This window comes from Juglans regia, chromosome 12, assembly GCF_001411555.2.
Source record: "Juglans regia cultivar Chandler chromosome 12, Walnut 2.0, whole genome shotgun sequence".
Classification (NCBI taxonomy): domain Eukaryota; kingdom Viridiplantae; phylum Streptophyta; class Magnoliopsida; order Fagales; family Juglandaceae; genus Juglans; species Juglans regia.
In genome coordinates this window covers 16869579-16884357 of record NC_049912.1, presented here as the reverse complement: position 1 = coordinate 16884357, position 14779 = coordinate 16869579, and the positions used below count along the sequence as shown (strand labels likewise).

The following is a 14779-nucleotide window of genomic DNA, read 5'->3' as shown; positions in this document are numbered from 1 at the left end:
CACCAAGTCTTCTACCGAGGAACGAGACGCCATAACTTAGTATCAGAGCGTGCTTATATGGGACTCTTGGTAAATCTGTATGTTATGATGGATAGTACTAGAAGGGTAGGAGTGATTTGTTTTATTATAATCTTGAAATTTTAAATGTAACGCCCCAAACCAGGGTGGCTTGGAGAATTAATACATGTCACTTATAAACATGTCTCCCAACACATCCAAAGAATAATCTCCAAAGACTTCATGAGTGAAATCAATCTCATATCTTCTAAGTAATCTCATTACAAACTCCACACAAACTTTAATGTAATAATAATAAATCAAAAGGGTCCACAATCTCCCGATAATAGTAACATACCAAACTGATAAAACCATAAGTCCTACTAAACCCAAACATATAATTAAAACTCAAAGGCATTAAAACTAAGAACATCAAAAGTCCTTCTTCCAACCACATCTCCTCAACTTAAACACGTTCACCAATCTAATCTAGGTCCTCACTTGGACTCTCCACATCATCTGAAAAATATTATCATGATAGGGGGTGAGTTATCACAACTCAGTAAGCAGAAATCATATGCTAGCGTGCAAACATGAGCATTTACAAAGTAGAACATGCAGAACAAAATATTTTTCAGAGTTATCATGTAGAACAAAACATATTTCAAAAATAAGAGAGCGATGGTTTTAAGACAGTAAAACCCATAGTACTTTGGCATAACATAAACTGAATATCATCATCAGATCAAAACAGAGCATCAAACAGAGCAGAGACCATGTTTCACCCCCGTGGTAGGGTTGTGCTAACCCCGGTGGCCAAACCAGGCAGAGACAGAGGTGAAATCTTTCCTTTATTCTTCTCGGAGCCCCGAGTGTGCACACAGGAAAGACCACAATAAAACCACTTTGTTTCCAAAGTGGGTGCACTCAGAGACAGAGAAGTTGGTACCAACCCAAACAGAGCAGAGCATAACAGAGCAGAGCAGAGCAAAGCAGAGACAGAGTCAGATACGAAAACCAATACACCATACCAAAGGTTTTCAGATGTTATATCAAAATAATACCGAGTATCAAAACAGAATCAAACAGTTTACACACACTGAACAGAAAAGTCAGAATATCTTTTCGAATAAATGCACAACTTTTCATATTCTCAATATCGCTCATTTTTCAGATTTCAGAAATCACATGACAGAATTTAGCTCATGTCTACACAATGCATGTCAGAATATATTTTTCCTTTTTCACACAGATTTCATGAATAATGCAGATAAGTGACCGAGGTTGATCTTTGTTTTCACAAGTTCCCAACACAACACAAATTATGCAAGTTTTCATAAAATCAACCTCAGTCTTATTAACTTGTATAAAACCCAGCATAGGAACCCCGCTTACCTGACTCCTGCAGCGTAATATCTATACCTTGAAATTGACCTCTATCAATCTCGTCGCCTATTCATAAAAAAATATATAAACTAAGTGTTAAAAGAAAATAACACAACCTCCATCTAAATAATTAAAACCCACAATTCCAAACCATATTATAGCAAAAATAGTTTACTAAGTCAACCAAGTAGTAATCTGGACAGCCCTAAATTCAATCCAAAATAACATATACTAATCTTAATATTTAGTAAAACACCCTCCAAAGCCAACGTCCAACACCAATACTCAAAAATTCTAAGACCATTCTAATACAAAGTGTTGGCTTACTCACGTAAATGACCAAGAACTAGGAATCACAAGCCACGGAAGCCCAAGAACTGACGAAATGCAAACCTAACTCACTGCAACAACAAACTGCAGAAATGAGGATAAAATCAAAATAAATTCGAAGAGGAAACTGCATGAGTACGCTACAGCAAATGAGAAATTCAGCAAAGGCTTCCATGCCTACCCGAAACACACCAATCCGAAGTCCCCACCACACACAACACCCAGACTCACAAAACGCCACTCAACCTCACGGCAAGGACCAAGAACTGCAGAAAAGAAATGAAGAGAGGATCGGCTGAGAGGATGCATTAAAACAGAGACTTGTTGCAGAACAAAAAAAAAAATGGAAGGAGAAGAGGTTATACCTGAAGATGAAATCTTGAACAGGAGGAAGAGAACCTACGGAAAAAGCTGGAGAGATGCGAGAGGGAAACCCGTGCTCTGCTGCAAAGTGAGGAATTGATTTAAGTGAAAATTGAAATGGGGAGTTATGGGTATGAGTTTCGGAAGCCACAAAAATAACGCCACAACAAGGAATAAAAAATGAAACCGAAAAAGAGAAAGGAGAGACGTGCGAGAGAGAGGAGTGCGGAAGAAACTGAACTGAAGCAGAGAAATGCGGAAAGAAAGGAGAGAAAGAAACGGAAGTTGAAGAAGAAACACTCACCTCCACAAAAACGACGTCGTTCGAGACTTACTAAGCACTAAAATGGCTGGGCCATTTTCACGCACGATTCGGGCCACTTTGATGAAGAATTTGGGCCTTACATCCTCCTCCCCTTACAAGAATTCCGTCCTCAGAATTCGCTACAAGCTATAATAATTTCCTTCGAACAAGTGAGGATACTTTACCAGCATCTCTTCCTCGAATTCCCAATATGCTTCATTGATAGCATGATTATTCCACAATACTTTAACCAAAGAAATAGTTCGATTCCGCAACACTTGCTCTTTCCTGTCCAGAATCCGTAATGGTTCCTCGGTGTAGGTTATGTCTTCTTGAATCTGCAAGGGTTCATGATCTATGATGTGAGTGGGGTCATGTATATACTTCCTCAACATGGACACATGGAACACATTATGCACTCCCGAGAATGCCGATGGTAGAGCCACCCTGTACGCCACCGGTCCAATCCGATCAAGAATCTCAAACGGCCCAATGTATCTAGGGCTCAACTTACCTTTCTTTCCAAATCTCATAACTCCTTTCATTGGTGAAATTCTCAAGAATACCTTATCTCCCATCGCAAACTCTAACTGACGGCGGTGTTTATCTGCATAACTCTTCTGTCGGCTTTGAGCAGCTTTCATTCTAGCTCGAATGGTATCTATCTTCTCTGTGGTCTGCTGAATAATCTCTGGCCCAAGAAGTTTTCTTTCACCTACTTCATCCCAATACAATGGAGATCTACATCTCCTGCCATACAAAACCTCGTAAGGTGCCATCCCAATGCTAGCCTGGAAACTATTATTATATGCAAACTCAACCAATGGTAAATGTTGCATCCAAGATCCCTTGAAATCCATCAAGCATGCCCTCAACATGTCTTTTAAAATCTGAATAGTTCTTTCTGACTGTCCATCTGTCTGAGGGTGAAAAGCAGTACTGAAACTTAACTGAGTACCCATTGCCTCTTGTAAGCTTCGCCAGAACTTAGAGGTAAAACAAGGATCTCTATCCGACACAATGGATACCGGTACTCCATGCAACCTCACTATCTCCCGTACATATAGTTCTACTAGTTTCTCTAGTTTATAAGAAACTTTAATGGGCACAAAACGGGCGGTCTTCGTTAAGCGATCCACGATCACCCATATAGCATCTTGCCCGCTTACGGTCCTTGGTAGACCTGTCACGAAATCCATGGAGATATGTTCCCATTTCCACTCTGGAATCTGAAGTGGCTGTAATAATCCTGCAGGTCTCTGATGTTCCGCCTTCACTTGTTGGCAAGTTAGGCATTGTTCTACAAATTTAGCAATTTCTCTTTTCATGCCATTCCACCAAAAGGACTCTTTCAAATCTCGATACATCTTGGTACTCCCTGGGTGAACAGTGTACAAAGAACGGTGTGCCTATTCAAGAATTAACCTTTTTAGTTCATCATCAGCAGGTATGCATACCCTACCCCTAAACCTCAAAACTCCATCCTTGGAAACACAAAAAATCAAGTTTGTCCCCGTTTCCGATCCCTTCCAATAACTTCACCAACCCTGAGTCCACTTTCTGAGCAGCTTTGATTCTATCTATCAAGACAGGTTGAACTACTAAATTGGACATGAAAGCATTTGTATCACTAGCAATGACTTCGATACCGGCTCTTTCTAAATCCATTAGCAACCTATGTTGAGTGGTAATAGCTGCAACTGTCGGTCCCACTGACTTCCTACTTAGAGCGTCGGCTACAACATTAGCTTTGCCTGGGTGATAATTAATGGTGCAATCATAATCCTTGATCAACTCAAGCCATCTCCTTTGTCTCATGTTTAACTCTTTTTGGGTAAAGAAATACTTCAAATTCTTGTGATCCGTATAAATTTTGCACTTTTCCCCATACAAGTAATGTCTCCAAAGCTTAAGTGCAAAAATGACTGCTGCGAGTTCCAGGTCATGTGTGGGGTAATTCTGTTCATACACTTTCAATTGGCGTGAGACGTAAGCTATAACCTTCCCATGTTGCATCAGTACACACCCCAAACCAAGCCTAGAAGCATCGCTATAGACAACAAATCCGCCTCTAGCTGTGGGAACTGTTAACACCGGAGCTGTCACTAATCTCTGTTTCAACTCTTGGAAGCTTTCTTCACACTTTGCTGTCCATTCAAACTTATTATTTTTCCTGGTGAGTGCAGTGAGAGGAACTGCTATCTTGGAAAACCCATCAATGAATCGACGGTAATATCCCGCCAATCCCAAGAAGCTTCTAACCTCATGAACATTCCTCGGTGCCGACCAATTAACCACTGCTTCCACTTTTCCTGGGTCTACTGAAATACCATCCTTCGAAACTACATGCCCCAGAAACGTGATTGAATCAAGCCAAAATTTACACTTCTTCAACTTAGCAAATAGCTGCTTATCTCGGAGTGTCCCAAGTACCAACTTCAAATGTTCTTCATGCGCGGTCTCGCTTTTGGAGTATATCAGTATATCATCAACAAAGACAACCACAAACTTATCCAAAAACTCATGGAAAACCCTGTTCATCAAGTCCATAAATACTGCTGGGGCGTTAGTCAGGCCAAAAGGCATGACCAAAAACTCATAATGGCCATAACGGGTCCTGAACGCCGTCTTAGCCACGTCTTCAGCTCTGATCTTCAACTGGTGGTAACTCGATCGAAGATCAATCTTCGAAAATACTTGAGCACCCTGAAGCTGATCAAACAAATCTTCTATACGGGGTAGCGGGTACTTATTCTTTATGGTCACCCGATTAAGTTCCCTGTAATCGATACACATTCTCATCGATCCATCCTTCTTCTTCACAAAAAGAACTGGAGCTCCCCAAGGTGAAACACTGGGCTTGATGAAACCCTTGTCTAACAAATCTTGCAACTGCTCTTTGAGTTCCACTAATTCAGACGGCGCCATGCAATAAGGTGCTTTCGAAAGGGGTGCCGTGCCTGGAATTAACTCAATAGCAAACTCTACCTCCCGCTCGGGTGGAAGTCCCGATAAATCTTCAGGGAAGACCTCTAGATAATCACTCACAATAGGTATCTGTTCCAACTTCAACTCTTCCTTTGGTGCTTCAACCACACAGGCTAAGAATCCCTGACAACCATCATGCAACAGTTTTCCTACCTGAATGGCAGAAATGATGGGTGTAGCCAACCTCACTTTCGACCCTGTGAACCGAAATTCACCTTCATTAGGGGGCCTGAACACCACTTCCATTTTAGCACAATCAATACTGGCGTGGTAGGAAGCCAGCCAATCCATACCCAAAATCACATCAAACCCAACCATGTGGAAAACTATTAAATCTGCTGGCATCAGTCTTCCCTCTATAGAAAGAGGGCATCCAGGTAACATCTCACTACAGACTACAGAATTCCTTGTTGGGGTCGCAACCACTAACCTGTTCCTCAACCTTTCAGCATCTAAAGTGCAAAATTTAGAGTACGCCGTGGAAACAAAATAATGTGTCGCTCCCGAGTCAAATAACACAATAGCATTGTTAGAAAACAAAGAAAGAGTACCTGTGATCACATTCAAACTCATCCATGAACCAAGAATATTCAAAGTCTTAACCAGAACCAATCAAAAGAAAAGAAAATAATAGAAATTATAAATCCTTAAAGCAAAACAAAAGAGTCGTACCAGTGATCACGTCATTCCTACCCTCAACCTCTCCAGGTGTCAGTGCAAAGACTCGAGCAGGCGCAGTAGGACGTTGATTGCTGCCCCGGGCTGATACATCATTCCTCTGAGGTGGCGGTATGAACGTCTGGTTGCTCCTATTTTGCATTGGGCAATCCCTGATGTAGTGTCCTGATTTGCCACAACGAAAACACAATCCCGCCCCTTTTCTGCACTCTCCGGAGTGCACTTGATTGCATGTCCTACACTGGTAGGGCTGTTGATTACTCTGAACCGGTCTTTTTCCTGAACTACTACCTTCACTCCTCCTTTTCCATGGTCCCTGGTCCATGCCAGACTGGTACCCAGTAGGAGTAGTCATTTTCCTCTGTTCATGCAACGCAGCACTTCTTTGAAGAGTTCTTTCAAAAACTGTTGCTTTATTCACCAATTCTGAGAAGTTCCGAATCTGGAAACCCACCACACGCACATACAATTTCTCATTCAGTCCTTGCTCAAATTTGCGTGCCTTCTTTTCGTCATCGGGAATCAGATAAGTAGCAAAACGGGATAACTCAGTAAACCTAGCAGCATACTGATGTACCGTCATTGTTCCCTGAACCAAGGTGGCAAATTCCATAGCCTTGTCCTCACAGAATGAGCTAGGGAAGAAGCGCTCTAGAAAGATCTGCTTGAAGTGCAGCCAACTGATTATCTCTGTCCCCTCTGCTTCTCTGATGGTCCTTTCAGAGATCCACCACCTCTTCGCTTCCCCAGTAAGCTTGAATGTGGCGTATGCCACCTTTTGCTCCTCAGTACAGGTTAGGACTTGCAAAATCTCCTCAATGTCCTGAATCCAATCCTCCGCCAAAGTTGGATCGCCTCTCCCATCAAATAAAGGAGGGTGCATTCGATTGAATTGCTCAACAGTACAACCCCCTTCATTGAAATTACGCTGGCGACCCGTGGGATTCTGCACAAGGTCATCAATTAATTGATGTGCAACTGCTCGTAATACGTCGGAAGCACTCGGGTTTGCTTCCCTTTCGTTCTCGTTCGCATTCAGATCCGACATGCTTCGTTCTCTACGATGAGGTGGCATCCTGACAAAATAACTTGAATTTTTAATCAACGCTTCAAAAATAGAGTTTATAAGAACATAGAAAATTTGGTGGTATTTGTAAAAACAAAACGTATATATTATAATTCAAAATTATAAGAATACTCATAACGGAGAATAGAAAAGTACATATAACCGTAGTAATAGTCAATTCCCAAAAACTAATACTTAAACCCATTTAACTACTTAAGAAGGCTCCGTTATTAAACTAAACCTTAATCAACATGAACTTAGTTCATAGACCTGTGAAATACCACACCTCATGGTATTCCTAAAGCCTGCGAATTCTAAGACTTTCCACATCAACAATATTCAATCCTATAGTTCGCTTTGCTATCATAATAAATCTGAAAATGACTTCTTAATCACTATCTATACTCTAAAATCTTTACATCCTATGAACCCACAGAAATCTAAACCTCCAAGGTTTATAGTATGCAGAATTGAAACCTGTCTCTGATACCAAATGTAACGCCCCAAACCAGGGTAGCTTGGAGAATTACTACATGCCACTTATAAACATGTCTCCCAACACATCCAAAGAATAATCTCCAAAGACTTCATAAGTTAAATCAATCTCATATCTTCTAAGTAATCTCATTACAAACTCCACACAAACTTTAATGCAATAATAATAAATCAAAGGGATCCACAATCTCCCGATAATAGTAACATACCAAACTGATAAAACCATAGGTCCTACTAAACCCAGACATATAATTAAAACTCAAAGGCATTAAAACTAAGAACATCAAAAGTCATTCTTCCAACCACATCTCCTCAGCTTAAACACGTTCACCAATCTAATCCAGGTCCTCACTTGGACTCTCCACATCATCTGAAAAATATTATCATGATAGGGGGTGAGTTATCACAACTCAGTAAGCAGAAATCATATGCTAGCGTGCAAACATGAGCATTTACAAAGTAGAACATGCAGAACAAAATATTTTTCAGAGTTATCATGTAGAACAAAACATATTTCAAAAATAACAGAGCAATGGTTTTAAGACAGTAAAACCCATAGTACTTTGGCATAACATAAACTGAATATCATCATCAGATCAAAACAGAGCATCAAACAGAGCAGAGACCATGTTTCACCCCGGTGGTAGGGTTGTGCTAACCCCGGTGGCCAAACCAGACAGAGACAGGGGTGAAATCTTTCCTTTATTCTTCTCGGAGCACCGAGTGTGCACACAGGAAAGACCACAATAAAACCACTTTGTTTTCAAAGTGGGTGCACTCAGAGAAAGAGAAGTTGATACCAACCCAAACAGAGCAGAGCATAACAGAGCAGAGCAGAGCAAAGCAGAGACAGAGTCAGATACGAAAACCAGTACACCATGCCAAAGGTTTTCAGATGTTATATCAAAATAATACAGAGTATTAAAACAGAATCAAACAGTTTACACACACTGAACACAAAAGTCAGAATATCTTTTCGAATAAATGCACAACTTTTCATATTCTCAATATTGCTCATTTTTTAAATTTCAGAAATCACATGACAGAATTTAGCTCATGTCTACACAATGCATGTCAGAATATATTTTTCTTTTTCACACAGATTTCATGAATAATGCAGATAAGTGACCGAGGTTGATCTTTGTTTTCACAAGTTCCCAACACAACACAAATTATGCAAGTTTTCATAAAATCAACCTCAGTCTTATTAACTTGTATAAAACCCAGCATAGGAACCTCGCTTACTTGACTCCTGCAGCGTAATATCTATACCTTGAAATTGACCTCTATCAATCTCGTCGCCTATTCATAAAAAAATATATAAACTAAGTGTTAAAAGAAAATAACACAACCTCAATCTAAATAATTAAAACCCACAATTCCAAACCATATTATAGCAAAAATAGTTTACTAAGTCAACCAAGTAGTAATCTGGACAGCCCTAAATTCAATCCAAAATAACATATACTAATCTTAATATTTAGTAAAACACCCTCCAAAGCCAACGTCCAACACCAATACTCAAAAATTCTAAGACCATTCTAATACAAAGTGTTGGCTTACTCACTTAAATGACCAAGAACTAGGAATCACAAGCCACGGAAGCCCAAGAACTGACGAAATGCAAACCTAACTCACTGCAACAACAAACTGCAGAAATGAGGATAAAATCAAAATAAATTCGAAGAGGAAACTGCATGAGTACGCTACAGCAAATGAGAAATTCAGCAAAGGCTTCAATGCCTACCCGAAACACACCAATCCGAAGTCCCCACCACACACAACACCCAGACTCACAAAACGCCACTCAACCTCACGGCAAGGACCAAGAACTGCAGAAAAGAAATGAAGAGAGGATCGGCTGAGAGGATGCATTAAAACAGAGTCTTGTTGCAGAACAAAAAAAAAATGGAAGGAGAAGAGGTTATACCTAAAGATGAAATCTTGAACAGGAGGAAGAGAACCTACGGAAAAAACTGGAGAGATACGAGAGGGAAACCCGTGCTCTGCTGCAAAGTGAGGAATTGATTTAAGTGAAAACTGAAATGGGGAGTTATGGGTATGAGTTTCGGAAGCCACAAAAATAACGCCACAACAAGGAATAAAAAACGAAACGAAAAAGAGAAAGTAGAGACGTGCGAGAGAGAGGAGTGCGGAAGAAACTGAACTGAAGCAGAGAAATGCAGAAAGAAAGGAGAGAAAGAAACGGAAGTTGAAGAAGAAACACTCACCTCCACAAAAACGACGTCGTTCGGGACTTACTAAGCACTAAAATGGTTGGGCCATTTTCACGCAGGATCCGGGCCACTTTGATGAAGAAACTGGGTCTTACATTAAATATCATAGGTTTGATCAGCATTTAAAAATGAGCGATGGGATAGAAAGTAACAAGTTTGCATTTTGTGGCAAGATTTGAGTATAGTGCGGCCGAGAGCCCCACGAGGAGAGCAACCACTGAGTGGTCATAAAGGAGGGTTGTTTGGCGAAAGGAGAGATGAAGAGGTAGTGAGAGCGCTAAACTATATTTCGGATGTGTTGGAACAACAATGTAAACTATATTGATGTCACCTGCAAGTCTCTTTTTTATGGAGTCTAATTTGTACCCATGATCTACTCTTTGATGGTTTGATACGTAGATCAGTAGTTGGGAATGGTTGAAGTATTGGTATTTGGACAGAAAAGCGATTACCAAACTGTTCTACATTTATGGTTCAATCTCCAATCAAGCATTTAGATGCTTGCCACAGTTAATGAATTAATTGATAGCAATACCAAGGAATGAAACACTAGCCCGATCCGTGAGATATTCAACGTTGATGAAGCAGACGCTTGATACTAAGTTTACCTCTAAGTCCTTTACATTCAGCAGATAAACAAACTTGGAGAGGTACAGACTCTGTCTTTTTGTCAGTGAGGAGTGCTTATCATTTAGAGAAAGAGAGATCTACAAGAGGGATGAGTGGTCGTTCAGATTTAAGAAGCAGTGAAGATCTCTGGCAATTAATTTGGTCTGCAAATGTACCAAATGGTGTTAAAACTTTCATGTGGAAGGCATGCAACAATCTGTTACCTACAAGTTTTAATCTATGTAAATGGAAAGTTTTGGTAGTTTGAACATGTCCAGTGTGTACACTGACTAAAGAAACTACTAAGCATATTTTGTTGGAGTGTCCATTTGCCAAGGATGCGTGGGCTAGTTGCTGCAAAGCCATTCAAAAATATAATTTGAAGGATCTCAGCTTTCAAGGTAAATGCATGAAACTTATGCCGAGGCTAACTAGTGAAGAAAACGAAATGATGATACTTATCACTCTGAATATCTGGTTTCGAAGAAATTAATTTCTTTTCAGAAAATCCTTTCTACATCCATTTCACTTAGTTGCACAAGCTAAGACATTGTTACAGGATTTTCAAGCACTTCGGCAGCAAAATGTTGTAATAAAGCATAGGGTGATTTTGTAATAATGTATTTTTGCTTGAATTTGGGTTTCACTAAAGTGGAATTAGAAGGAGATCATGCAAAAGCAAATTGTTGATGATGGATGCTATCAAGAGCGAGAAGTACGTAGTGTGATTCACTGATTATAGTAGCTATATATGGACAAGTCATATGATCAGATGTTAGAGACGTCTTGCTAATTAACTCTTCGCAGGAATGGAAAGTTTCCCATGTTAGAAGACAAGCAAATCAGGTGCATGGCTCATAATTTGGCAAAGCTGGGGGCTTTACAACCGAGTGATGCTGTTTTTATGGAGGATGTACCAGCTCTCAGCTTGTATGCCATCCTAATTTTCATGTATTTGCTGATATTGCTATTTGAGTAATCATGAAGTTGTGTTTGAAAAAAAATTACAAATGGAAGTCCACGACTAGAGCAAATCAAAGGTATATAAGTACCATTTTTAACAACCTTCCGGTCCTTCCCCAAACTCATCCACAAACGCTTTAAGATTGTTGTACGAAGTACCACCTTCCATGGCAGCCTCCCTAGCCAAATCCTTCCATTTCTTAGCATTCTTTCTCATTTCTTCCCCTCTCTCTCCATTTCCAAGAACCAATTCCAAGCACCTCTTGATCTCATCACCTTCAACAATCCCATCCTTATTTGTTGTCACCCTCAGGCCTATTTTCCACACGTCTTGAACCAGCTTTGCGTTTGTCCCCTGATCTGTCCATTGTGGAAACGCCACCAATGGCACCCCAGAAACCAAACTCTCCAAAGTCGAATTCCACCCGCAATGTGTCACAAAGCATGCCACTGAAGGGTGTGACAGAACCTCCACTTGAGAACACCATTGCACAAACTTCCCCTTCTGTTCCAATTCCTCCCTGCAACTCAATCTATCTTCTTCCTTCTCTTCTCCATTTTCATTAGCTCTTTTGACCCACAAGAAAGGACAGCCGTAATCCAACAATCCACGTGCGATTTCCTCCATCTGGTTTTTTGCTAACAACGATAAGCTTCCAAACGACACGTAAATAACCGATGAACTGGGCTTAGAGTTCAGCCATTCTATGTAATCCGTGGCGCCTTGGAAAAGATCTCCACCAAAAGCCGTGTCGGATGGATCTTTTCCGTCCAAAAAAGCAGATGGAATTAGCGGTCCAATTCCAGTAAAACTAAACCTCTCGATCGCTCGCAACGCCTCGGGTTCTAATGCATCAAAGGTATTGACTAGTACTCTGGGGTTGCTTTCTTTTCCGAGTTCTTCAAAATGCTCTTGAAATAGTGGAAGTGCAAAAGTGTGCGTATTTAAATCAGCCATAAAAGAAGGAAGGTCACGACTAGTGAGCGACGGTAGTCCCGGTAATTCTATCGAAAATGAAGGATCGGGGATGTTCCTGATGACATCTCCATAGCCGTTGAAGTAGTAGTAATATATGTCCAAAACGGTGGCAGGTTGAATCCAAAGAAGCGCCGACAGGAGGTGAAGTTCACGGGCCACGTCGCACGCCCAAGGGAGGAGAATAGAATACACCAAGCACGTAAAGGTTCGGCCCTTGTTTGCGCTGGACACGACAAGATCAGTGAGAGTTTGGGAGCCACGGCGCTTGAGCTCAGACATGTAGTCCACGAAATCGTGGTCGCCGTGCTTGAAACCACCATCGTCGTAGCCGTCAGAGAAGGTGGCGAAAGACAAGCCGTCAGGAGTAGGGCTTTTGTTCATGCGACGGTGGGCGGCGACGGTGGTGGCGAAGGTGACATGCGCGCCCAAGCGAATGAGGCGCTTGGCGAATTGGAGGGCAGGATTGATATGGCCTTGCGCGGGGAAAATTACGAGGAGGAAGTGGTGATTCACCATGATTGGTAATGGAGGAGCTAGCGTAAGTGCTGAATTAAGTACTTGTTCAGAAAGTGTTGTCTAATTTGGAATTTTGGGCATGCAAGGATGCTAAATTATATCATGGAGGTTGAGTTGAATAGAATTGTATTAAAATTATAGGATGAAGTTTTTAAAATTTATTTATATGTATTTAAATATTAAAATGATTTTAAATATATTTATAAAAAATTAAAAGTTAAAAATTTTATATAAAGAGATTTTAAATTTTAATCAGTTTAATAATTTAAAAATTATGTATTTAAATGTGTGAACTGACGTCTCAATTCAAAGTAGATGTTAGGGCCAAGTTTAGTAGAAGATTGGGTTGGGACCGATGGATGACGTTTGTGGTGACGATTTGGTGAAGGGTTTGTGATTTGGCTGTGGAAAAGAAGTGTGTAGTCAGTAGTGTCATGCAGTACTGTCTCCTACTAAAAGGACAGAAGATCAATTTTTCCGCTGTTTTATTGAATTTCCCGCTGCGAGTCGCAATAATGCAAGCACCCAAAAAAAAATAAATAAATAAATAATTAAACGTGTAATTGGTTGTGCGCGCTCGAGATGATTGATCTGATTCTACTTTTCTACACGACTCTTTTCACATCCTCCAAAAATCCAATCAACTGCTGAACAATGTTTACTACTCTCTCACGGAAGTTACTTGGAAAATTAAGCAACTGAAATGATATCGCCGCCTGACTTCTGGCCGCAATAGCCCATGCAGTAGTGATCGTGTTGTCTTAAATGTGGATGTTTTTGATCACCAATGCAGCAAGTAAATCTGCAACCTACGATAATGGTTAAAGCTTTTGGCAAGGCAATGCCCCAATCCATTGGTCGAGTACGAAGATGCATAATATTGTGGAAGGGCACCTGCGCGCGTTTGTAATTTTCTTTTAAGAGTAACGAGCCTATAATATGTACAATGCGTGAACCGTTATTTATATTAAATTTTATAAATTTAAATAATTGATTATATATAATCATTACTATAATTATATAAAATATATATAATTATTTAAACTTTACACACTAAATCCAATAAATTAACATGAATAAAAATAAAGTAGTAGATTTTATAATATGTCTAAATTATCACCGTCTATAGATGACAATTGCCATATATCAATGCATTTGCAGGTAATCAAAATTAACATTTTGAAAAACAATAAATCACTATTTGTTACAGCATCTGGAACAAAAATTGGCCCATAACATCTCCACACTAGGAGCACAGTTTAATGTAGAAATATACAGTGGCTTGACCTAGTGGTCGAAGTGGCTTTGATTTGAGAGAGCGAGCAAAGAAGAAAGTGAAAGAAAGAAAAGTAATTTTTCAAGATATATATGGTTTGAACCATTTTTTTTCTTTCAATTGGTGTCGTGAAAGATGGTTATTCTTTCAGTCAATTATTTTATCATGCATTTGGGTTACCTGGTTAATCGATTTGAAGATGTTGTTTGGATGTTAACCCAAGTTCACGGGAAATCAGTTCCGAAAATGAAAAACTTGGTAAGCTGAACTGGACAAAAAGGTCCTCCGACCCAACTGGATCCCACACGATCCAACTCTTCCCTCCAAATTCGACTCCACCTAGCAAAAAAATATTCCCATATTTTCCTACTCCAATCCAAGAACCTCCAAGCAAACACCGATCAATCACCAATCGACTAGTCAACACACCTAAAAAGAAAAATAAAACGATATAAAATTAACACGAAATGACTGAAAGATTTAGAACCTAGAACTTATATTGGAAAGGAAATTAAAAAGACACGCATGTTGAAGAGAAAAATATTACCACCCAATGAAGATGACCCATATGGGAAGTTTGAGAGAATCTAAG

The 14779-nt window shown here is 40.0% G+C and overlaps 2 protein-coding genes across 10 annotated transcripts; both read right to left on the bottom strand.

Moving 5' to 3' along the window:
- Positions 1-359: 359 nt before the first annotated feature.
- On the bottom strand, positions 360-7108 carry LOC109011710. Of its 3 annotated transcripts, none has more exons than XR_001999368.2 (5): positions 2079-2197; positions 1895-1979; positions 1715-1797; positions 1393-1449; positions 475-516 (listed from the first exon to the last, which is right to left on the bottom strand). XR_001999368.2 is itself a non-coding variant. In XM_018993006.2 (3 exons), the coding sequence occupies exons 1-3, from the start codon at positions 7092-7094 to the stop codon at positions 482-484; spliced, it is 1146 nt and encodes a 381-aa protein (XP_018848551.2). In that variant the 5' UTR covers positions 7095-7108; the 3' UTR covers positions 360-481. The 3 variants fall into 3 exon arrangements, 1 of the variants encoding a protein (XP_018848551.2); XR_001999367.2 differs by having other exon boundaries at positions 1715-1784; XM_018993006.2 differs by lacking the exons at positions 1715-1797; positions 1895-1979; positions 2079-2197 and adding an exon at positions 6041-7108 and having other exon boundaries at positions 360-516.
- On the bottom strand, positions 7106-13034 carry LOC109011711 (crocetin glucosyltransferase, chloroplastic-like). Of its 7 annotated transcripts, XR_001999369.2 has the most exons (4): positions 9355-9532; positions 9175-9257; positions 8853-8909; positions 7950-7977 (listed from the first exon to the last, which is right to left on the bottom strand). XR_001999369.2 is itself a non-coding variant. In XM_035683642.1 (2 exons), the coding sequence occupies exon 1, from the start codon at positions 12909-12911 to the stop codon at positions 11511-11513; it is 1401 nt and encodes a 466-aa protein (XP_035539535.1). In that variant the 5' UTR covers positions 12912-13034; the 3' UTR covers positions 7106-7122; positions 11506-11510. The 7 variants fall into 7 exon arrangements, 6 of the variants coding, with proteins under 6 accessions (XP_035539535.1, XP_018848545.1, XP_035539531.1 ...); XM_035683642.1 differs by lacking the exons at positions 7950-7977; positions 8853-8909; positions 9175-9257; positions 9355-9532 and adding exons at positions 7106-7122; positions 11506-13034; XM_018993000.2 differs by lacking the exons at positions 8853-8909; positions 9175-9257; positions 9355-9532 and adding an exon at positions 11506-13034 and having other exon boundaries at positions 7959-7977.
- Positions 13035-14779: the final 1745 nt, after the last annotated feature.